The 23,399-nt window shown below is 45.6% G+C and overlaps 1 protein-coding gene across 1 annotated transcript in view; it reads right to left on the bottom strand.

Annotated features, from left to right (window-relative positions):
• Positions 1–23,399, bottom strand: part of LOC144762615 (chitin synthase chs-2-like) — a 693,194-nt gene that overhangs the window by 160,551 nt on the left and 509,244 nt on the right. Inside the window, exon 12 of the mRNA XM_078647842.1 lies at positions 7,369–7,548. Within this exon, the coding sequence (XP_078503968.1) occupies positions 7,369–7,548 (180 nt within the window). The remainder of the gene's footprint in view (positions 1–7,368; positions 7,549–23,399) is intronic.

Raw genomic sequence — 23,399 nt, 5'->3', positions numbered from 1 at the left:
GATGAAAGAGAGAATGGATGATAAAATGTAATGGTGAAATGACGGATATCAATGGGTGGATTGAAGGATTAAATTATGAATGGATCGATTCTAAAATGAGAAAGACAAGAGAGTTCTCCTGGAGAGGGTTGCGATGACTTGCTTTGCTTGCTTGATGCCATGACAACTTTGGTTCAAAGCAGGGGGTATTTTAATTTTCTGGCTACTCCCTTGCACATGACTATTTAAATTTTACATACACACAAAACACATTTAAAAGAAAAGTAGAAACAGGGCAAGAAACAGAAAGTTGTGTTAGTTCATAGTGATTTCTTTTTTGAGGGTTTACTGCTATTGGTCACAATGCAAAAAGAACAATTAATGGACAGAATGCAGAAAAATGTCATACATTCACCCCAGTACAGAGATATGGGTCTAAATCCGTCTTTTTTTTTGCTCCCCATGCCATTCCAGTTTGAACAAACCATATGCAAATCAGTCTTCACCCTGTGCCCATTGGGAACTGTTAGATCTGGGGGTCTCTAGTAGGCAATGGTATTGACCTTTGTCCAAATAGGGACCCTTACATCTAAGTCAGGATAAGGGGATTACACTCCTTAATAACCCCTGCTCACCCCCTTGGTAGCTTGGCACGAGCAGACAGGCTTATCTCAGAGGCAGTGCGTTAAGCATTTGTGAATATACACAGTAATACAGTGAAAACACTACAGATGGACACAACACATGCGTAATGCAAAGTAAACAAAAGGCTTGCAAAAGGAGAGATGCGTTGGTTCCATGATCCGGGGAGGATGCGTCGTGCCTCAATGCTTGCGCAGAGTAGGGGATGCGTCGTGATCCTTACCGGTGCGGAGGTGGTGCGTAGATTCTCGGCCTGCGGGCCCGTTGCGGTGCGCAACATGGCACCTTGATGCGATGCGAAGATTCGGTTGCGATGCGAGAAGATGGCGCCCTTGATGCGGTGATGCGATGATGCCCTGGCAGCCTTGCGACGACTCTGTACTTTGGAGCAGCGACAGGCCCTGCGACACGCTTCTCCGGTGGTGTGATGGTGACTCTCAGGATGGCGTCAAGCTTCTCAGGTGATGCGACAGCAGGCAGCTACGATGAACACACGCTTCCAGGGAAATGCAGAGAAGGGTCACTTTTCCGGCGATGCGACGATTTCAGCTGCGGTGGTGACACGCTTCTTCTTGATGCGTCGCGCTTCCAGCTCCCAGCGGCACGCAAGTAGAGTCAGAATTCCCAGCAAGGAAATTCAGTGGGGAGCTGGAGGGGAAGTCTTTTGTCCCAGAGACTTCAGCAGGAGGCAAGCACAGTTCAAGTCCTTGGAGAATATTGTGTAGATGAAAGTCCTCACACACTTCCTTCTCCTTTCCCTTGGTAATGAAGCAACCACTGCTGGCCAACCCAGCAAACAGCACACTGGCAGAGGGGCAGTACAACTCCTGCAGCTTCCTTGGTTCTTCTCCATGGCAGAAAGGTTTCTTGTCCAGAAGTGATCTAATTTCTTGGGATCAGGGTCCTAATATTTATACCCCAAAACCCTTTGTTCTCTGAAGGCAGAGAGGCCTCTGCCTAGTCCAAACCAGTTCCTGAGCACTTTGTTTACATGACTTTCTTCTTCCTTTCACTGTGCAGGGCAGAGACATCAGCCGCCTCACAGGAGGTGGAGCCAGCACAGAGCAGGGAAGATACAGCTCTGGAGCACTCTGTTGACATGATTTCTCCTCTCCTTTCACAGTGCAGGGCAGAGACATCAGACAAGCCACGGGAGGTGAAGCCAGCATTGTAGAGGGAAGGCCCAGCCCTATTCAGGTCCCAGGTGCAACTCCTCCCTCCCATCTAGATGCAGATCTCTCTATTCACCACCGGGCTGCCCCAGCCTGTCTCCTGGAATCCCCCAGCCCTGTCACTCACAAACCCAGACAAGGAATACACAACCCAGCAGAGGCAGGCCTGGATAGTTATGCAAGAAAATACCCACTTTCTAAAAGTGGTATTTTCAAACATAGAATATTAAAACCAAATTTCCTAAAAGATATATTTTATTATTCTGAGTTCAGGCATACTAAATTCGAATTTCTACCATGTTCCCTGAGTCAGTAAGTATTATAAGAATGTAATAATCTAACTGCCCCTTCTGGCCCATGAGAACAGGTAGCCTTCACTAGTGAAAAACGAAAATGGCTGTAATTCACTATTAGAACATGCTGCACACATCAGAGCATGTCCTACCTTATACTTACAATGCACCCTGCCCTTGGGCCTACCATAGGGGTGTCTAAAATGAAGCAAAGGGAAGGTTTAGGGACTGGTAAGTGGGTGCGCTTGGCCAAGTCGACATGGCAGTGCTAGACTGCAAACAGGCCTTGCAATGGCAGGCCTGAGACACACTTTACAAGCTGCTGCTGTGGGTGGCACAACCAGTGCCGTAACAACCACCAGCAACTCTGATTTACAAGCCCTGGGCATACATGGTGCACTGTACTAGGGGCTGACAGATAAATCAAAACACCCAATCATGGAATAACCAATTAGTACATAAATTTAACATAGGGAGCACTTGCACTGTGGCACTGATTAGCAGTGGCACAGTGCCCAAAGCATAAAACCACCAAATACATATCAAAACAGAGGAGGCAATCCGTCAAAATGGAAGGGAGACTCACGCCAATGATGCCAGGTCTAACAGGAACAGTCCAGCCCGAACTGCCAGGCCAGGTCCTCCCTAGACTGGAAACAAGCATCCTAGGACCGGTTTCGGGGTTTCACCCCTCATCATCCAGGATAGCTTGACTCCAGTGCCATGAAGAGCATGGAACCCAGGTCTGGGTATACCCGTCCCACTCGGGGTGACAAATGCAAAAAGAACAATTGATGAACAGAATGCAGAACAATGTCATACATTCACCCCCGTGCAGATATCTGGGCCTAAATCCATTGTTTCTTTCCTCCCCATGCCATCTCAGTTTGAACCCGGCCATATGCAAATCAGTCTTGACCCTGTGCCCAATGGGAACAGTCTAGCCCGAACTGCCTGGCCAGGTCCTCCAATGGACAGAATGCAGAACAATGTGATACATTTACCCCAGTACAGAGATGTATGTTTGCTCTCCATACCATAATGTCAGCACTCATAGGACAGAAAACCAAATCACTGCGGCAAAATAGTCTCTGCTTTCTCTTGCAGACACCAACCCACCCACTACATCTTGTGATCCCGTTGTTTGAATTGAGACTTTCCGCTGAAAGTGTATTAACATGACATGCCCGAATCATTTTCAGCAAAATTGCTCAGATCTAGTTTTCTTTCCCACGAACTTCATGCCATGCTTGGCAGACCAGGTAGGAAAAAACTCAACTGAAGATGTTCCAGTCTAAGTATGGCGGACCTGTGAATACCACATAGTGTGTGGTGACTGACTAGTGGTGAAGTGATTTTTGATGGCAGTTCCGGTTTAGGCTCCTCTGTTGGAAAGACAAGAATTCTCCAACCTCTAAATGAGATTGGAACCAAGAGATGAGTGAATGGGACAGCCGTCAATTTTTGTTAGCTTTGGCATATGCTTGCCACCTTTCACTGATGTTTGTGGGGTGGTTTTAAGGTTAACTGACAATTTTAACTATCCTTAGGCAATGGACTTAAAAATAAGTTTGACGTTCCGTCAGCTTGAACTAAGCATAAGTGTGCAGTGATTTTAGTTACTTCTTTGTGTCCCAGACTCAATATTGTACCTTTAAAGGGTCCCAAGTGAGAAGTAATTAGCCATAATAGTCCCGTTCATTGATAAACATTAATGTGCTTAGGTATTAATGGACATTAAATGTAATGGTCCAAAGCAGTAGGGAGTTTCAGTGGCCATCGGTGGGAAAGGTCATCAATGGACCCATGCTTTTATGAGCATCAGTTGTGCCTTGATGTATCCTCCTGGTCTTGCTGGAGAAACAGGGATTTGTTTACGCCTCTTCTACACCATGCAGTGGATGGTGGTGGCAAAATTGCCTGTTCGGTTCTTCAGAATTTGCCCAAGTTTAGGAGCTAATTTTTGCAGATTTGCCCTAGAGGTTGAAGGGTTGTTGTTGCCATGTTCCTTCTTCCCAATGACAGAATGGGGGGAAACCCCCTCAACAATGCCGGCCATTTCCCCGCAAGCCGTACCACAATTGCCACAATTGCCTTAACCATGCATGCGCCTTAACAACTCATATGCCTGGTTAAGGCAATGCGCTGTCTAGTTGCCAAGTGGAGGCACAGGAAGGGGGAGACAGGAAGATGAAGGACTTTCGGGAATCATAACAGGAGACAGTGAGGTAGGTGGGGCTGGGTCTTGGTCTTGGGGGGGTGGAGGGTTAGTTTTTTGGGGTGGGGGTAGGTTTTGGGACCCAGGAGGGGGTCGGGAGAGTTTTTAGCGTGGGGGACAGTTTTTATGGCTAAGGGTGGGGGAAAAGGGGCAGTTTATATGGCAGGGAGCAGGGTTGGGGTAGTTTAGGGATATAGGGGATAGTTTAGGGCTCAGGGCAGGGAAGCAGGGTTCAGTGTCGTTTTTGGGGTTTTGCAGATATCACTTAATTTGCAGGGCTCAAGGCAGGGGGAGAAGGAGCAGTTTATAGGGCAGGGATGGGGTAGTTTAGGGATGTTGTGGATTGTTTTTAGGGCTTAGGGCAGGGGACAGTTTTAGGCTTCAGGCCAGGTGGGGGGTGGTTGAGGTACTTCTTGGAGGTGGGGACAGTTTTTTAGGGCTCAGAACAGGGGGCTGGGGTCTGGACCGCTTTTGGGGCATGGGGTTAATTTTTAGGGCTCAGGGCTGGCGGAAAAGGGACAGTTTACAGGGCAGGGAGCAGGGCCGGGGTATTTTAAGGCTTTAAGGGATAGTTTTTGGGCTCAGGGGGGGCTGGGCTTGTGGTAGTTTCTGGGGTATGGGCTTAATTTTTAGGGCTCAGGGCAGGGGGGAAGTGATAGTTTACAGGGCAGGGTCGGGATAGTTTTGTGATGTAGAGGATAGTTTAGGCCTCTGGACAGGGGGGCTGGGGCAGGGTTTTTTTTTGATGTGGGTTCAATTTTTAAGGGGCAGGGCAACGGGGAAGGGACAGTTTACAAGGCAGGGGTGTGATCTTTATCCCTCATGCCCCTTTACCCATCATGTCTTTACAACAAAATTGTATGACAAAGGCATGCATGCTAAAGACCTGGTCATGGTAGAGACCACTTGGTACTGGCATGCGTTGCACCATCATACAACCCAGGATTAAACCCTCCTAAGCCCTGTTTAAGGAATGGAAGGAGCTTTGCCACCCCTCACTCACCCCTAAATTCTCTGGCTCTGAACATGTGGCAACTGACAGGGTAACACTGCAGGAGGAAAGATCACTGGCTGTCTGGTAAATTAACTAGTACCACCCCACTGTGAACTCTCTCAACCTTAAACTCAAAGATTAATATTGAAAAGAGACAAGAATCAAGAAGATACATGCATCCTTTGGTACAATGCTGCTCAACAGAACTGTGAAGCTTTAACAAGTGGCTGTTGACAAGACAAATCCAGGCAAAAAGGCTTAGCCCTTATAAAACTAGAAAGCTTCACAAGGTATGGAATAATATTGACCTCCAGGTTGAAGGTAAAATGCGTACCAGCACGCTGTTTTTTTCTGTTGTGCCTGTTGTGCCGAAGTATTATGTAATTGAAGCTGTGGTATATGTATATTCTACTACACTTTTACTTTTTGTATTTGGAAACCTTATTGCTTTTTTCTCTGTGTGTTCACAAAAGGCGGTGAGATAATTGAGCCAGTTTAAGGAAGCACATTAGCACACAAGCTTTTATAAAGATCAGAAAATCAGAGTCAGATAGAGGGTAAGAGCAGGGCCATCTTAAAAGCATTATAGGCCCCTGGGCAAAGCAGTGGGCCCTGCCTACATAATCACTCACAAGACTACAAATGTTTCACAGAATATTAATGTTACATTCTGCTCATGGGGCCCCCGGGCAACTGCCCTGCGTGCTCATGTGTTAAGATGGCAGTGGGTATGGGCCAACCATCTTGATCCTAAATCCTGCACACCAAGAAGTGTTCATGATGAGAAGGCTAGGCTGACAGTTGAGCAAAACTTGTCTTCTGGTCTGGGGAGTCTATATAATGTGAATTGATTGTTTAATATCTATGTTTCAGCATAGAGTTGGTCCAAAGTTGTGTATAGTGGCCATTAGGACCCCCTTAGGAAAATCTATTTCAAATCCATAGATTGTTGCTGCTCTCTCCTCAGGCTAAGCACACAGGCCTTTCATGCCACTTCCCTATCTCCCTAATGGGCGGGTATCTTTCAAACAAAAAAGAAGAACATTCTGGATCAGTTAATAGCTGCCCCATTGCTTTATTCACAGTTGTGAACATTGTACCAGGGCTGCTTTCACCTGTCCCTAGGAGTCTCCTTCACTTTAAATAAATGATGGTGAAATAGGTCCAGAACCATTGCAAGACAGGCCTTTTATTCCACTGGGTATTTGCCCAGTGGAGCCCTAGTAGGCCGGTTTTGAATGGCCAGTGCCACTCCTGGTGCACTGCCACTTATACCAGCTCCCTAGGCTAATTGAAGCAGGGACAGGGGCACTTCCAAAGAAAGAAAGGGAGAGGAGGAAGAGACGGAAAGTGATCTGAGGAGATAAAATGGATGGATGGATGGATGGATGAATGGATGGAAGGTTGGATAGATGGATGGATGGATGGATGGGTGGATGGATGGATGGATGGATGGATGGAAAGAGATTATCTGAGGGGACAATGGGAGCAGGGCAAGTTTGAACATTTTTACCAAGGCTGCTTTTGGTTCCCCAGTACATCTCTGTTCAGAACAGGAAACAACAGCCCCGGTACCATGATGGCAGCTGCCAGCTACTTCAGTCCCTCTTGCCATACAAAATGCAACAGGCAGAGAGGCAAGAAGACGACGACAGATGACAGCAGTCTCCGGGCCCCATTCACAATTGCACAGAAAGCCTTAAATGCACAAATCCCTTCACTCATGGAAATGTGGAGCAATAGGAGAAATAACATAAAACCTCCCGGCCCTTAGGTAAGACCAGGAGGTAGGTTAACCAAAATTTGCATTTTTCATCGATTGCAAAGTACTACATTTGTCAATGAGTGTCATGTGAATTTCATTTTAACGGGCCGAATAAGAGGCAATTTGCATGCAGACGACATTTGAGGTTAATTGGACGTGAGAGTATTGCGTATCTCTGATATTTCTCATACGAAAGGGTGTAATAGGTAATAGAAATGTACATACCATAGTACTGAAAAGATAGTTAAAGGTCATAATGCAGGGGTATCTCGACCAGACCATATTTGTAGAAGCCAGCCACTCACCTATGATAGACAGGAACGTAGCTGTCATCAGGAATGCATAGCAGATGCTCATGAAGGCAGCAATGCAGATTTGTGTGTTGGGCTTGGCCACGAAGCAGAGTAGCAAATATAATGCCGGAGGAGAGATAGCTAACAGGATGCTTACATTTTCATTCCAATTAAACAAAAAGCTGAAGGCACCTGTAATGTAACAATCAGGGCAAACTGTTAACTAACTATGGCTTATGCAGCTGTTTTTGCATATCACTATCCACAATTCATTTTATAATACAAAACCTTTTTCACAACATCTATGGAACTTTTGAGTTCTCATATTTCAGTTAGTCAGAGACTTAAATTACTTGGCCACTGGGAATATGTGATTATGCAGCTGGGGTGTTTTTCAGATGATTATAGATTTATTGAACTTGAGGCACATTGAAGTAGCTTCTGTATAATTTTCAGATGTCAACATAAAATAGTTTCCAGCGCAAATACCTTACAAAAATAGATGCAGCACTCCAGGTGAAACCCAGGTGGCAGACAAGTGACCCCACATTCCCCTCCCCCAAAAAGAAATAGTCCCGGGGGTTGTGGTTCTCGTGACCCTTCAGTAGCTTGGGGGAGGGCTGCATGCCCCCTCCAAAATAAACAACATCTCTGGGGAAAGGGTTCCTACGGCCTTTAGAAGGCCTGGCTGCAGGGGCCACTCACCTCCACTCCCCAAAATTAATGCCTGGCCCTGGTGGATGGGGTCCCCAGGGCCTTTAAAAGGATCGGGGGCACACACCCCTCCCCACCCAAAAAATGATTGACCTCCGGGAATACAGTTCCCAGGGCCCTTACGAGGCCACATGCCCTGTGAGTATGGAAACAGACTTTGATGCAGAGGAACAAATAAACCTATATTTCCAAAGTGAAAACATGAATTAATCCCTATCACTGAGTAAAATCTCTACACTTTTTCCTTGTTACTCAGATACCAACCCCTAGAGTCATATACAAAAATATATTTTATCTTTTTCATGAAAAAAACACCCACACAAAACATATGCACAGGTAAATACATACATATACATGTACAAATCCTTCCTACCCAGTCTTACTTTATGTGGATGCTAATTATAAACAAGAGGCATAATTCAAAAAGCAATTGGAGAAAAGAAGTAGTCCAATACACGCGCGAGGGAATAAGTCAACTGTCCACTTAGTACAAGGAGCGTGTAATCAATTGTTCAATACAATCATGATTTCTCGGGCTCTTACTTATTGTGGGGTCGACGGGTTTCAGACCATTAATTCGGGCCTCATCAGGACAAGGGTAAAAGGAATACAATGCCGTTTAATTCAGGGGGATTCAATGCTTCGTGTAAATGCTACAGGAGAAGACTCCTCTTAAACGTCTGAGTATTAGTGCTGAAGCTGTATATTGAAGCGTGACAAACCCTGTTCAGCAAATGAGTGAAGTCAGCTTCTTTGGAGCAGTAGTCCCGTGTAAGAAAGACGAACACTCAGGGGATAGATTACACTACTGTTCTCCTTCTTCCACAGTATCACTATTGCAAGCTCGCGGCTGCTCATATTGAGGGGCGGCTGGTGACATTTGAAAGTGGTGGGGCGTAAACTAATTTGCATATTGCACCGCAGCGAGCACAGCGAGCGCAGCGAGCGAGCCCGAACCACCTTGCATCCATCCATACATCATTCATGCATCCACCCATCCATCCACCCACCCATCCTGCATCCATACATCATTCATTCATTCATGCATCCACCCATCCATCCATCCATCAATTCTGCATCCATCATTCATTTATGCATCCACCCATCCATCCATCCATCCTGCATCCATCTTGCATCCATCATTCATTCATGCATCCACCCATCCATCCTGCATCCATTCATCCATCCATTCATCCATTCACCCATCCATTCATCCCTCCTGCATCCATCATTCATTCATGCATCCATCCACCCACCCATCCTGCATCCATACATCATTCGTTCATTCATGCATCCACCCATCCATCCATCAATTCTGCATCCATCATTCATTCATGCATCCACCCATCCATCCTGCATCCATCATTCATTCATGCATCCACCCATCCATCCATCCTGCATCCATTCATCCATCCATTCATCCATTCACCCATCCATTCATCCATCCATCCATCCTGCATCCATCATTCATTCATGCATCCATCCACCCATCCATCCTGCATCCATCATTCATTCATGCATCCACCCATCCATCCTGCATCCTTTCATCCATCCATTCATCCATCCATCCATCCTGCATCCATCATTCATTCATGCATCCACCCATCCATCCACCCATCCATCCTGCATCCATCATTCATTCATCCACCCATCCATCCATCCACCCATCCATCCTGCATCCATTCCTGCATCCATTCATCCATTCACCCATCCATCATCCATCCTGCATCCATTCACCCATCCATCCATCCATCCATCCTGCATCCATCATTCATTCATGCATCCACCCATCCATCCACCCATCCATCATCCACCATTCATTCATGCATCCACCCATCCTGCATCCATCATCCATCCATCCACCCATCCATCCTGCATCCTTTCCTGCATCCATTCACCCATCCATTCATCCATCCATCCATCCTGCATCCATCATTCATTCATGCATCCACCCATCTGTATGCGTGTAGTTACACGCATACAGATGGGTGACGTAAATGCTACTATTTCCTCAGAAACCCACATTCTTTTTCTGTTTTATTTTAAGTTCCGTGATTTATTGAAGCGTAAATCTTTGCTCAAACTGAGCCCTATTTGTCTTGGTAAATCGGGCAGACTCCTGCTTATAAAGTCCAATAAGAGTAACAAGGTGAATGAATAAAATGGCTTTGACAAGAGTGTGAACATCCTTCCGACTACAGCGTGACAGTGATAACCGGCCTCAATTCATACGTCTGATTTCCACCTGAACTTCTTTTCTTGCTTTGCTCTCTGAAGCGTCTGCTCTCTGAAGCAGTTCACTGCCGACCACATTTTTAATCCCATTGAATGCTACTTTTCACGATGAAACAATAAGACTTCGAGTTTAAATATGTGCCAATTCTTCTGACACAAATCTATACATTCTCCTCCCATTTCACGATTATTTACAATAAGAGGCTCGAACCTGGTTTCCCAGCACCAAAGTCGGCCGCGCTAACCGTCAGGATTGGCTGGGGGGGCACCATTTATTTATTTATTTATATGCTTCTATAGCGCCTGAATAGACCCCCGAAGGGGTATCTCTGCGCTTTGCCATACAGAAGAACCAGCTACTCTGCCCGGACAGTACTAGTAGATGGTGGGAGGGGAATGAATTAAATGCTGGAAAAAAGGTAAGTTTTCAGGGTTTTTCGAAAAGACAGGTGGTCAGTACTAAGCTTTAGTGAGAGGGGGAGGGTGTTCCAAAGAACAGGCCCTGTGTATGCCAAAGCCTTGCCTCCTTGGCGAGTTTTTTTAATTTTTGGAACCTTAAGAAGCTGGAGATTGCTCGATCGAAGTGAGCGGCCAGGAACATAAGGAAGGAAGGCTGTAGTGAGAAATTTCGGGCCTCTCCCCATCAGGCACTTGTGAATAGTACACAAGATTTTAAATTTGGTCCGCAGTCGCACTGGCAACCAGTGAAGTTCCATCAGTAGTGGCCGGGAGGGAGTCCTGGATGGAGCCTTCATGACTAACCTCGCGGCCGTATTCTGGACCACCTGTAGTTTGTTAAATTGGCCTTCATTAGCTGACAAAAGAAGGCCATTACAGTAGTCCAGTCTACTGACGACCAGAGCCTGGACCAAGGTCTTTCTGTGGTGATCTGGGAGGAAAGGAAACACCCTTCTCAGCAGAGAAATAACCCCGAAACAGGTACCAGCAACCTGGTTGACATGATCTTTGAAGGTCAGTGACTGGTCAAATAGCACTCCCAGATTTCTTATGGTCTGTTTAGGGATAGGGGCAGGTCCTAGTTCAAGAGGCCACCACTCATTGGACCATGATGTTACTGCTTCCCCATAAAGTACAACCTCTGTTTTGGTCACGTTGCACTGTAAGCAGTTGTTGGCCATCCATTTGGAAACTGCCCTCATACCTTCTGCAAAAGTTCTTTGTAAAGCAGGAGTGAAGGTCTTAAAGGGGAACAGAAGTTGGGTGTCATCGGCGTAGGACACCGGTATAAACCCAAAGGATCTCACTAAGTCAGCCAGGGGGGCCACGTACACATTAAACAATGTGGGGCTTAGGCATGAGCCCTGTGGCACACCCCTGGTGAGCTCCCTAGCGATGGATTTATGGGAGCCCAATCTGACTTCTTGAGAGCGACCCGAAAGAAAGCTCTCCATCCAGGACAGGGCAGTACCTCCCAATCCTATCTCTCTCAGACGGCAGAGAAGCAAATCGTGAGACACCGTATCGAAGGCAGCGGATAAGTCCAATAGCACCAGAATCAACGACCCTCCACTGTCAAGCGTCATCCTGATGTTATTGGTGACAGCCAGTAGGGCGGATTCGGTGCTATGGTTGGGCCTAAAACCAGATTGTGAAGGGTCTAGGCCATCCGCTGTCTCGATATAGTTAGAAAAGTGGGTGTTCACGTGCTTCTCTGTTAACTTGCCGATGTATGGCAAGAGAGAGATAGGTCGGAGGTTAGATAGATCCGTCCAGGGTAGGGTCGCCTTCTTCCGGATTGGGTTTACTACCGCAGTCTTCCATTCCATGGGGACTTGGCCTTTGGCCAGGGAGGTGTTGATAACTGCCTGGATCGAGGGGCCTATGATGGAAATCAGAGGGGCCATCATTTTAGCAGGAAGGAGGTCGCTGGGAGAGCCTGTTTTCATATGGCCAATAAGGGTTGCCAAATTTTGATCTGTGACGGGAGGAATGACAAACAGGGAGTTTGTGGCCTGACTCCTCGCCCAGTCCCCCTGTGTAACCCCGGGGGCTGCGGCCCGCCCCCAGGTCCTCTCTCTAAGGGGAAATGCACAGGGAATCAATCTGCGCATGCGCGAACATGATTCTGCCCATAAATCAACTTGCGCAGATGCAGCAGGCCCATCCGCCCCCCCCCCACGGAAAAGTCGGGTGTCTCCCGGATTCCCGGGCGGCAGGTAGCGAGCAAGATTATTTCAGTATTTGTTGTATTTGTATTTTCGTGACGACGCGGTGGGTCCATGGGGCTTAGTGGGGCTACGCCCCTACGCCCCAATGGACGCACCGCGCCTGCTCATATTACCATAATCTTCCGGCAGCGTTCTCCTTGACTGAAGAACGGAGCCGAAAGATTATGGTAATGATTACTTGCCTGGATGCGGTAGGAAATTCAGTGCAAACCCCGATTCTTTCGAAGACTTCCCCCATGAATAAACATCAGCCCTTCGGGTGGGTTCCCTTGGGCCCTTGTGTGGCTGGATAAAGGGAGCCACCGCCCCATCCCGATTAAAAAAACTTAAAAGCTCAAGGAGGATGGGCTTCCTGGGGACTTCAGAAGACATGGGGAGGAGGGCTTCATGCCCCCCTCCCCAAATATAAAAACTGTGAATGTGAAATGAGTGGCACAGCTGTTCATTCCACATTCACTTCCCCCAGAGGAACAAACTATAATACCTTGCAAGGGCTTTTTTATTAAATATTTGTTGTTGCTCGTGGGGCTCCTAGAAGGGGCAGAGGCACCACCAATCATTTTTTTGATGTTGTGGAGGGCTTTAAGGAGCACAGCACCCCCACAGTAATATAATACAAACACAGTAAGTATCCGGGATCATGAAACCGTTGATCCAAGGAAAGCTTGCCATATTATTTAAGCACTCCGAGCAGGAGCTGTATACTCTTCAGAAGGAGCCCCTTGTGGTTGGTTCTATGGCTGCATGTGGTATGAAAAATGTTAAAAAAGACTCAAAGAAATGTTTAATGTTATTTTTGAATTTGTTTTGTGAAAATTGTTTTTATAAAACATTTCGATATATGAATTTATGAAATATACATATAATTATAGATATTGGTGACTTTTTTCAAAGCAAATAGGTTTGCTTTAAATATGTTGATGTACATACCTGGGGGTTACTTTCAGTGATAAATTAAGCTGGAAACCCCAGATAGATCTACTTGCCTTAAAACATGCACAATTAGGTGGAGCTTTGCTTAAAGGACATAAGCTCTCCTTAACAAGACCGATGGCCCCCTTGGTTAAAATGTACGATTTAAAAATCCTCCCAGCCGTCCTGTACAGAGCAGAATTGTGGGGCTTTAGTAATGTGGCCCCTCTAAAGGTTGCTCAGAATAAATTCCTTAGGACAGTGGTAGGGCTTCCCCAATCAACCCCACATATACCCCTATTGTATGACCTTGGCTGTCAGCTGGTTGAGGACGTAGTAAGGTATAGACCACTGGCGTTTTGGCGGCGCCTGTGGACTACGCCGCAACTCTCCTTGTATGCCAAGGCTCTTTTTGAAGTTAAGGGAACTGGAGGAGCTCACAGGATCCCTTGGCTGACTGAAATTAAATCAATATTAATTGACATGGGGATGGGGGAGCTATGGGCTAACCCTGACACTGCTGTATTCCCACCCAAAAAGATTTTCAGGGATATGTACTGGGCCAGAATCAAAGCCACGAGGCATGAATCCCTGATAGGTAGTTCTATGTCTGCAGCCTTTCTTGTTATTAAGGACGATTCCTACCTGGAAGAATATTGGGACACATTAACGAAACCCCTAGACCGTAAACTGTATCATCAGTTTAGGGAAGGAACCCTTCCGTTACGGGGGCTAACAAGCAGATGGAACATCATAGGTAGTGGCAGATGCCCATTTTGTGTAGATCAGGTTGAAACGATTGATCACTTCCTTTTTGTCTGTCCGGAGTACCAACAGCCCAGACGGCGGTGGTTAAGACCTGTCTGCTGGGCACTGGGAACCACATCTGCACTGGCTGCAAGTAGAATCCTGAAATCGGATACCTCCACTTTGGTGGTAGTAGGTGTAGCCAAATTTATGAGCTGGGCATGGATACTCCGGATGCGTAAGATTAGCCCCTAATTTAGTGGTGGATGTAATATAATCGATTGGCTTTGGCGTTGGAGGTAACACCTGTGGGGCTTAGGTCTGATTGGAGTATACTCCTTTTTTTTGTCTCTTCTTTTAATTATTATCGTGATGTCTAAGTCTCTTGCCATTTTGCACATTTAATACCTTTTTAATCCTGGTTTTAGGATTTCTATTTATTTATATTTTTATTATACTGTGATACCAACTTTTCTACGTATGAATTGGATGTAATGCTGGATTTTTGTATAGTATGTCTTTTATGATGAAAATTCGAAATAAAAACTTATTGACTTGACTTGAATATGTTGATGTGTTGACCACTTGATAAAGTCTACAGGCCTGCCATTTTCTATATTTTGGTATTTTGACCCTTTGACAAAGCCAGTAGGACTGCCTTACTTAAACCTACATCCTTTATATTGCTACATGAAATAGTGAGTCATGGGCTGCCGGGTGTAGGCTTCTATGGGGGTCCACAGCACGCACAACAATGGACACCCATGGAATTCTATTGAAAAAAATAAAAGTTTAAATGACATTATTGTAAGGAATTGTAATAATATCTACTTTTACAAATAAAAACCTTACTAATTCACTAAAAACAACAAAGGTTAAAGGGACTTTAGAGTTAGGTGAAAATGTCTGTTTAAACATTCCATTTTAAATCAACAAAAACTGTAAAAATCTCCAGTTATAGTTATCTCAAGTAACTATTACTCATGCCCTAAAGTAACTATAACTTGACTCTGGAAATGTGGATCTTGTAAAGCATGTATACATAGCCTAAACAAGAATGATTACAGATCGTTTGAGGGCAATAAACTTCAGCTCATCAAGGGAACAACTTACAACAAGGCATGCGTGGTTTATTTACTGGAATACAACTGCCCTAAAAATATGTAGGAAGCACAGCAAAAAGAATTAAAAAAAGAATATTGCAACATCTGCAAGTGGATAAAATCAGGACAGCAGCTATCCAATATCAAAATAGATCCGGGACAAATATGTTGACAATTTGCAGGAATTAACTTGAAATGGTGTTAAACACCTTAGGGTGCATCCTTGTGAGGTAGTCTGTGTGCTTGAATTGAAACAACAAGAGTCAATATTGATTCCGTTACTGTGCATGAAAAATCCATGGGGTCAAAACCCTGATGTAGAACTTCATGCACATTTGTGAAAAAGAAGGACAATATACAGCATTGTTATGCTATGCTTGATGACAGGCAGCCATAGAACTAAAGACGGAGAAATACGCAATGAAGTTGATTGAATCATCTATTGTAGGGAAAAGAAGTTCAATATATATAAAAGAGGTATCAAATACAAAGGTGACAATGAGTGGGGTATGGTATCTCTTTTCCAAAACAAAATCCATCAATGTATTGAACAGTGCACAAATCGATTGTACCTTCTGAGATGAGGCTTCCATCAATTATTCTGAAGATTTGTTTTGGTGCACATTAGTAAAATGCATTCAGTTATGATATCTGAATGATCTTGCACTATATAAAAGAAATGGCAAAATAAAATATGCAAAGAAATATTTGAATGGAATCCATTTAAACCTTTGAATCAGGAATTGTAATTAGAAAATCTGTAATTCCATTAAGAGGCCTCTGTAGGAGGAAAAGAAAAAGGATCATTATAAAGCAATATGAGCTGACTTATAAACTCTGGAGAAATGGAGCTAACATGATTGAGATACATAAATGATTAGTTGAGCACAACCCAGTTGAAATGGAGCAAGTTATATTAAAAAGAGCCGCATGATGTCAAAGGGATTCACAAATGAAGTACATTTGCGATTATCTAAGCACTTGTTTCTTTCAATTAGGTCAGTTTTAGTGTTATGAATTAATTCAACAACATTGGTGAATAACTGAGAGAGGAATCAAGCACAAGTCACTTTAATCAAAATTGATTTAAATATTGGAGTTAGAGAATTGAAATTATAAAAATATACATAATGAATTGTGAACAAAGGGGGGGCGTGGCTTGGACCGAGATGGAGAAAGACGTGCCCGGGTAGAGTTCCTACTGAGCTCCCCTCTCCCGGGCAATTTATCCGATACAACTCTCCTGTATCAGCCGGAAACTGCAGGCGAGTCCTAACCTACCCCTTGCCCACCCACTGACCGGCTGGGGGATGAATCGGACGAGTGGATCCGCACCGGCACCCACAGCAAGGCGATGGCCGGCGCGGTCACGACCTCCCCTGGGCCTTTGACTACGCGAGGCCGGGGCTTCAGAGTTGTGACCAGGCCATGCCCCGCAGCCTACACGCCATTTCCCCGGAACTCTGTGGTGCCTGAAGGCAGACTTCACACGACCACCGAAGCTGCCGACTGACATCGGGAGGGTTGCTGGCCCCATAGACCCATCGCCCATCGCGGACAGACATCGTGAGAGAAGGGCGAGGGGAGGAACTACACGGTGGCGCCATAACTGGAAGATCCAGACGGGCTGACGACCCGAACAGTGCAGGGAACCGGCACCACGCAGGCGACACCTGAGAAGTGCTGCCTACTGACCTGGCGTACTGCGGACACATGCCTGGTGAGTGACCACGAGGACTGGGGGTTGAGGGCCTGGAGCCGAATCCCCCCCCCTTCTCCAACGCGCACTGACGCCCAAAGCCTACTGCCGGACGAGCGCAGCCAAGCCTCGTGGCCCATCGGCACTTACAGTGCACCCTGCACGGCTAGGGGTGGGGACAGGACGGCGCTCCCCCCCCCTCCTTTTTACTTTAATTCGCTACCTCAGCGGACCCCCAGCGACAGCGACACGCACCTTCCAGAGCGTGACACAGCCGCAGTACTCCAGGGGACATTCACGATACCCCCTGCGCAGTTGAACGCCGTCCACTACCGGTGCTATTGAGAGGGCAGACACGCAGGAATAAAACATGGCAATTGCCAAGTGAACCGACGGCCTGAGACACGAGGAACATAGCACCCTGCTCGTCGTTTGCCGCCATTGGAGGCAGCTGCGAGAGACCGCTGCCGTCCCGACCTAGAAACACCTGGGGACACACAACCACGAGCTGCCTGGTAAGGTGGGGTCCCATGCTTCCTCAGTGAGGACCCTTCAATACAGACTGTGAGCCGCTGCCACATGGTGGACACCCTGTGGTGACCTCCCCACTGCACCCCTGAGAACAGCGGAAACGGAGCGGCTCCCACGCGTCGACGCCTCTACCCTGGGCCACTGGGGCGATCGCAGTAGCACAGCTGCGAGAAGGACTACTCAGCCACTTGCGGACACACCCGTTTGGCAACAACTAGCCTTGCACCTCTGAGCACCTGCAAGGGAGCGCCCTAATCTACGCTGCGCCTGCGGCACAACAGGCGACACAGAGCACCATCGCTATCTACTTCATACGCAGCCTGCCCTGTTCTTACGCCTACTGTACTTCTGAGACACTGCAAACTGGCCACCTGCTTCTGTGACTTGCACAGACACACTAATACGCTGACCTGGCACGACTGCTGTGCCTAGCTCATGTCTGGAGGAGTGAAGACGCGGACCGGCACCGGAGGCGCGTCAAACAAGGGGAAACTTCCCAAGGCGACGTCTAAAATGGACGCGGACCAAGTGACGTCCAAACTGGACCATGTCCTGGCTGTTATGGAGCCACTGGAGGAATCTCTCCAACAAACTCGCACCTCCATGGAGTCTAAGATAGACAGTGTGGCGATAGACCTGACCCACCTCAGAGCTGATCATAAGAAACTCCAAGACCGCACCTCAACCCTGGAAGCGGCAGTGTCGACACTGGAACCCACTGTAAGCCAGACGGACAGGCATATTCGGGACCTGCTCAACTGGGTGGAATTCCTAGAGGAGCGTGCCGAAGACGCGGAAGGACGAGCGCGGAGGAATAACATCCACGTGGTAGGAGTTCCAGAGAAATGGGAGGGGATGGACCCAGTGGGACGAGTTGAAGCCTGGATACAAGGCCTGCTACCGGAGGGAGCTCTGTCGGCCCACTTCGTGGTGGAACGGGCGCACCGGGTGCCCACACGGCCCCTGCCCACTGGCTCCAATCCCAGGCCCCTGATCTTCCGTATCCTCAACTACAGGGACCCTAACGCGATCCTGCAAGAATGACGAAAACTTGGTGACGTCCGGATAGATAACACCATAGTGATGTTTTTTCCTGATTACACAGTACAAGTTCAGAGACAACGTCACTCTTTCCTTTCAGTGAAAAGACGACTACACCAGGAAAACCTCAAATACTCATTACTCTTCCCCGCTAAGCTACGAGTGGTGGCACAGGACAAAACGCACTTCTTCACAAGCCCGGATGAAGTTGAGGCCTGGCTGGACGGGGGTGTAACTGAGATGCCTTGGAGAATGCGGGGGACCACCACGGCCCCTCGAGCAAGGGGATTCAGATGGCGCCGCGGACGCAGGACCCCTACGCCCCCCGCACTCAGGAAACACCCCCCGCACAACAGGAAAGAAAGCATTCCCTCTTGTTACATTGTCTAGGAGGGGAAGGACAGGATGTACTTGAACATTTACCTGATCTGTCAGCTGCTGAACAGAGGAACTTAAATGAGTATGAGATAGCAATTGTACAACTTGATAGGCATTACTTACCACGTCTTAGTACAATAATGGAGAGATACCATTTTGGCTTAAGAGAACAAAAAAAAGATGAGTCGGTAGAAGATTATGTATCTTCTTTAAGAAAACTTGCTTCGTCCTGTAATTTTGGTCAATCTCTTGATGAAAGGATTCGTGATCAATTTGTGTTAAGATGTGCGCATGATGAGATCAGAAAGGAACTATGGTTGAAAGATGAACCTCCTCTTGAGGAAGTCTTAGAAATCGCAAAACAAGTTGAACATATGACAAAATGTGTTGGAGAACTTAAAAAGGAAAAAGATAAACCTGTGATGTCTGAATTGAAAGATGAAACAAAAGTGGATGAGACGGTCTGTCAAGTTAAAAGAACTGTAGGAGATAGTTTTCGGTGTGGTCAATTCACACATTTAGCTAATGCACCTATTTGCCCTGCTTTAAAAGTAACCTGTAATTTATGTAATAAAAAAGGTCATTATGCGAAGTTTTGCAGGACAAGAACACAAGGTAGTGACAACTCTAGGAGGAGATGGTCTCAACCACAGGTGAGATCCATTTGTTTTGAGGTGAAGGATGATAAACCAGATCATCCATCGTTCATAGTAAAGGTAGAAAATTCTATGGTGAATTTTAAGTTCGATTCTTGTTCAAAGATAACGATAATTGATGAAAAACTGTTTGTTGATCTGTTTAAAAAGAAAGTGAAGATATTTAAATGTGACATTATGCCTCTAGGTTATAGTGAGAAACCCATTTCCATGTTAGGATATTTTATGGCCGAGATTGAACTTGGTTCTCACATTATTGTGGGTAAAGTTTATGTGTCAAAAAAGGGAGATGCACTCTTGGGTTGGCTTCATCAACGCCAGTTGGGTGTTACACTGGACCCCAATGCATCTCCTCAAGTTCAAATTCATAAAATATCTGATACAGTATGTAACATGAGTGATGAAAAGTTGTCTTTGAGTTTGGCTAAACAATTTCCTGATGTTTTTAAAGATGATCTGGGTTGTTTGCGTGGTTATAAGCACCACATTAAATTGAAAAATAATGCTCTCCCTGTTGTGGAAAAAGTCAGAAGGATCCCTCTTATGGAGCAGCCTAAAGTTCAGGAAGAATTAAATAAGCTTGTCAAGAATAACATCATTGTACCGGCTGAGGCTACTGAGTGGCTTGCTCCAGTGGTTATAGCCAAGAAACCCACTGGGGAAATTCGTCTTTGTATTGATCTGAGATCTTTAAATAAGGAGGTTGTAGTTGATAGGTATCCCCTTCCAAATATAGATGAGATGATTTGTACGTTGGAAGGTGCTAAATATTTTACCACACTTGATCTTGCCTCCGCGTACCATCAGGTGGAGTTAGATGACTCTTCTCAAGATCTGACTGCATTTGTAACACCTATGGGTACCTTTAAATTTAAGAGGATGCCGTTTGGCCTTGTGTCGGCGGCCTCTGTCTTCCAAAGGGTTATGTCAAAGATCCTAAGGGGTTTGTTGGGTGTCAAGTGCTACCAAGACGATTTGCTGATTTATGGCAGTAATATTGTTGAGCATGATAAAAGAGTCTCCTTGGTACTGGAACGTTTGGATGGTGCTGGTATGACTTTAAAAAGGTCTAAGTGTAAGTTCAGGGTACAAGAGGTCAATTATTTAGGTCATCGGATTACTGGTAATGGTGTTTTTCCTAAGAAGGAGTTAGTTGAGGCTATTGATAAGGTAAAAGAACCGAAGTGCAGAGATGAACTTCTCTCATTTTTAGGTATGGTAGAATTCTATGGTAAGTTTATCTTTAATTTTGCCAACAAGACATGGAATTTGAGGAGGTTAACGGTAAAAAATGCTGTCTTTGACTGGACGAATGAATGTAAGGAGGAATTTTTGTGCATTAAGAATGAGCTAAAAAAGGCACCTTCTCTTCATGCTTTTGTTCCTGGTCTTCCCACTGTCATGTTTACTGATGCAAGCGATAAGGGACTTGGGGCGGTCTTGGTCCAGAAGAAGAATGGCAAGGATGCCTTGATTTGCTGTTCTTCTCGTTGTCTCAGGGGATCGGAATGCAATTATTCTGTAATAGAGAGGGAGTCTCTCGCAATTTTTTGGGCTTTAAGAAAGTTCAAAAATTTGATCTGGGGCACGAAAGTTAGTGTTTTGTCTGATCATAAACCCTTGAGAGAAGTGTTTTCAAAAAAAGGGCTAGATGCGATATCTTCCAGGATCAGAAAGTGGATTGTTTCATTACAAGAATTTGAGTTTGATGTGGAGTACATTCCTGGCCTAGCTAATAAATCAGCGGATTGTTTGTCAAGATTGGTTGACTCTGACAACTCTGAAGTTGATGACTCAGGTGACTGGGAGGAGTTTACGAATGTGTGTGAGGTGACTGATGGTGAAATTGATGAATCTGAATGGAGAGTAGAATTGGAGAAGGATCAAGAAATTTTTAATGTCATGCAGTCTTTGAAGAATAACACTAGGTTGGTTAAGCCTTGGTTGCTAATTTCTGATGAACTTTCGGTTAATAATGGTCTTTTAACTAGAGGGACCAAGCTTGTTCCTCCTGGCACGTTAAGGGAAAAATTGTTAGTACATGCCCATTGTGGTCATTTAGGCATTGTGAAAACCAAGGAGATACTTCGCATGCAATTTTGGTGGCTGGGGATGGATTTAGAAATTGAGAGAATGGTCAGAGAGTGTCCTGAATGTTGTGCTAGCGATAAGATTTTAAAAACTAGACACATGCCTATGGTAAAAAGGGCTTTACCGGGTCATCCTTGGGATGAGGTTGCCATCGCCATTATAGGTCCTCTTTCTGGAGTCTCTGATACTCCCTATCTTATTGTGTTAATCGATCTTTACTCCAGATGGATTGAGGTTTCTGCTGTCAGAGATATCACTTCTGATGCTATCATTAAATTTCTAGACCCTCTGTTCAATAAGGAAAGCTTTCCTAACAGTTTATTGTCTGACAATGGGCCTCAATTCTGTTCTTCGGTTTTTGCTGATTTTCTAAAAAAATGTGGGATTGTTCATAAAAGATGTTCCTTATACCATCCCGAAACCAATGGTGCTATTGAGAGAGTTAATAAGACTTTGAAGGAGTCAATTCAGCTCGCTCGCTCTTCCAGTTTGAATTGGAAGTCCACCCTTCAGGACAGGATCAACACCTACCGCTTTGCTCCCCATTCTTCTACGGGCAGGTCTCCATTTGAGCTCTTCAAAGGGAGGGTTCCTAACACGTTGTTGTGCCCTGGGTGGATGTGTATGAATAAAGGTCTAGTGAACAATGACATTGGTTCTTGGAGAGCAAAAGAATTACTCAAACAGGATGCTCGCAAGTCTTATTTTGATAAGGTAAAAAATGTCCGTTTTCAGGAGGTCAAGGTTGGAGACTTTGTGAAGATTAAGACTCCTGTGGGATGTAGACCTTGGTCTAAACACACTGATATTAGAGCTGTGATTAAAATCTTCAAAAATGCTGTTAAAACTGATGATGGGAGAATCTGGAATAAGAGTCGTGTTGTTGTTGTTGATCCATATTTGACTTCTCAAAGGGACTCTGTTCATGTTGGTGATTCACATGATAATTTGCATTTTTTGTCTAACTCTTCCTTTGACAGGTCCTCTTCTTCTTCCTTTAGAAGGAGTCAAAGAACCCGTAGAGCTCCCATGTATTTGAGAGATTATGTTTAAACATGATTCTTGTTTTATTATCTTTGCTACAAGTGTTTGTTTTATTTGCTTAATTTTAGTTCTTCTATGTTCTCTTAATATTTTGCATTTCTTTCTCATTTTTTCAAGTGTATGGAAGGGAGATGTGTGATGTTCTCCTCTATGCCCCTTTAAGACTAGAGGGCTCTCACTTGGGTTCTTAGAATATAGAATGTAATGCTTGTAATATTCTGTTCTTGTCAGTTGCTGTGGGCTGTTGCTGGATGAGGTTTAATAAACCCACCTCCTGCTTCTAAGGACTTGTTTCTCTCTCATAATTTATTACTGATGAACTTTACAACCACAACCCACACTTCCTGTCCATTGCGTGGGAACGCCCACATCCACCCATCCCCACCTGGCGTCTCCAACCGGCGCTACTACTAGACGCGGCCTTCCGCGACTCTCTGCTCACGCAGACGGCCCAATACTTTGAGGAAAATACAAACACAGCGTCCTCGCCCCAGATTGAATGGGATGCCTTTAAAACAGTGATTCGAGGCCATTGCCTAGGTACACAGGGGCACATGCAGCGCAGATTGGAAAGCGACCTTACAGGACTTGAGACCGACCTACTTGATAGAGAGCGAGATGCGGTGGGTGGCGCGACTGACCAGCTGACGGAAGCGCGAGCAGAACATACGCGCCTTCTAGAGAGACTGCGCGATCTTAACTA

This window comes from Lissotriton helveticus, chromosome 6, assembly GCF_964261635.1.
Source record: "Lissotriton helveticus chromosome 6, aLisHel1.1, whole genome shotgun sequence".
In the NCBI taxonomy this organism is placed as follows: Eukaryota; Metazoa; Chordata; class Amphibia; order Caudata; family Salamandridae; genus Lissotriton; species Lissotriton helveticus.
This window is presented reverse-complemented; position numbering and strand designations above follow the sequence as displayed.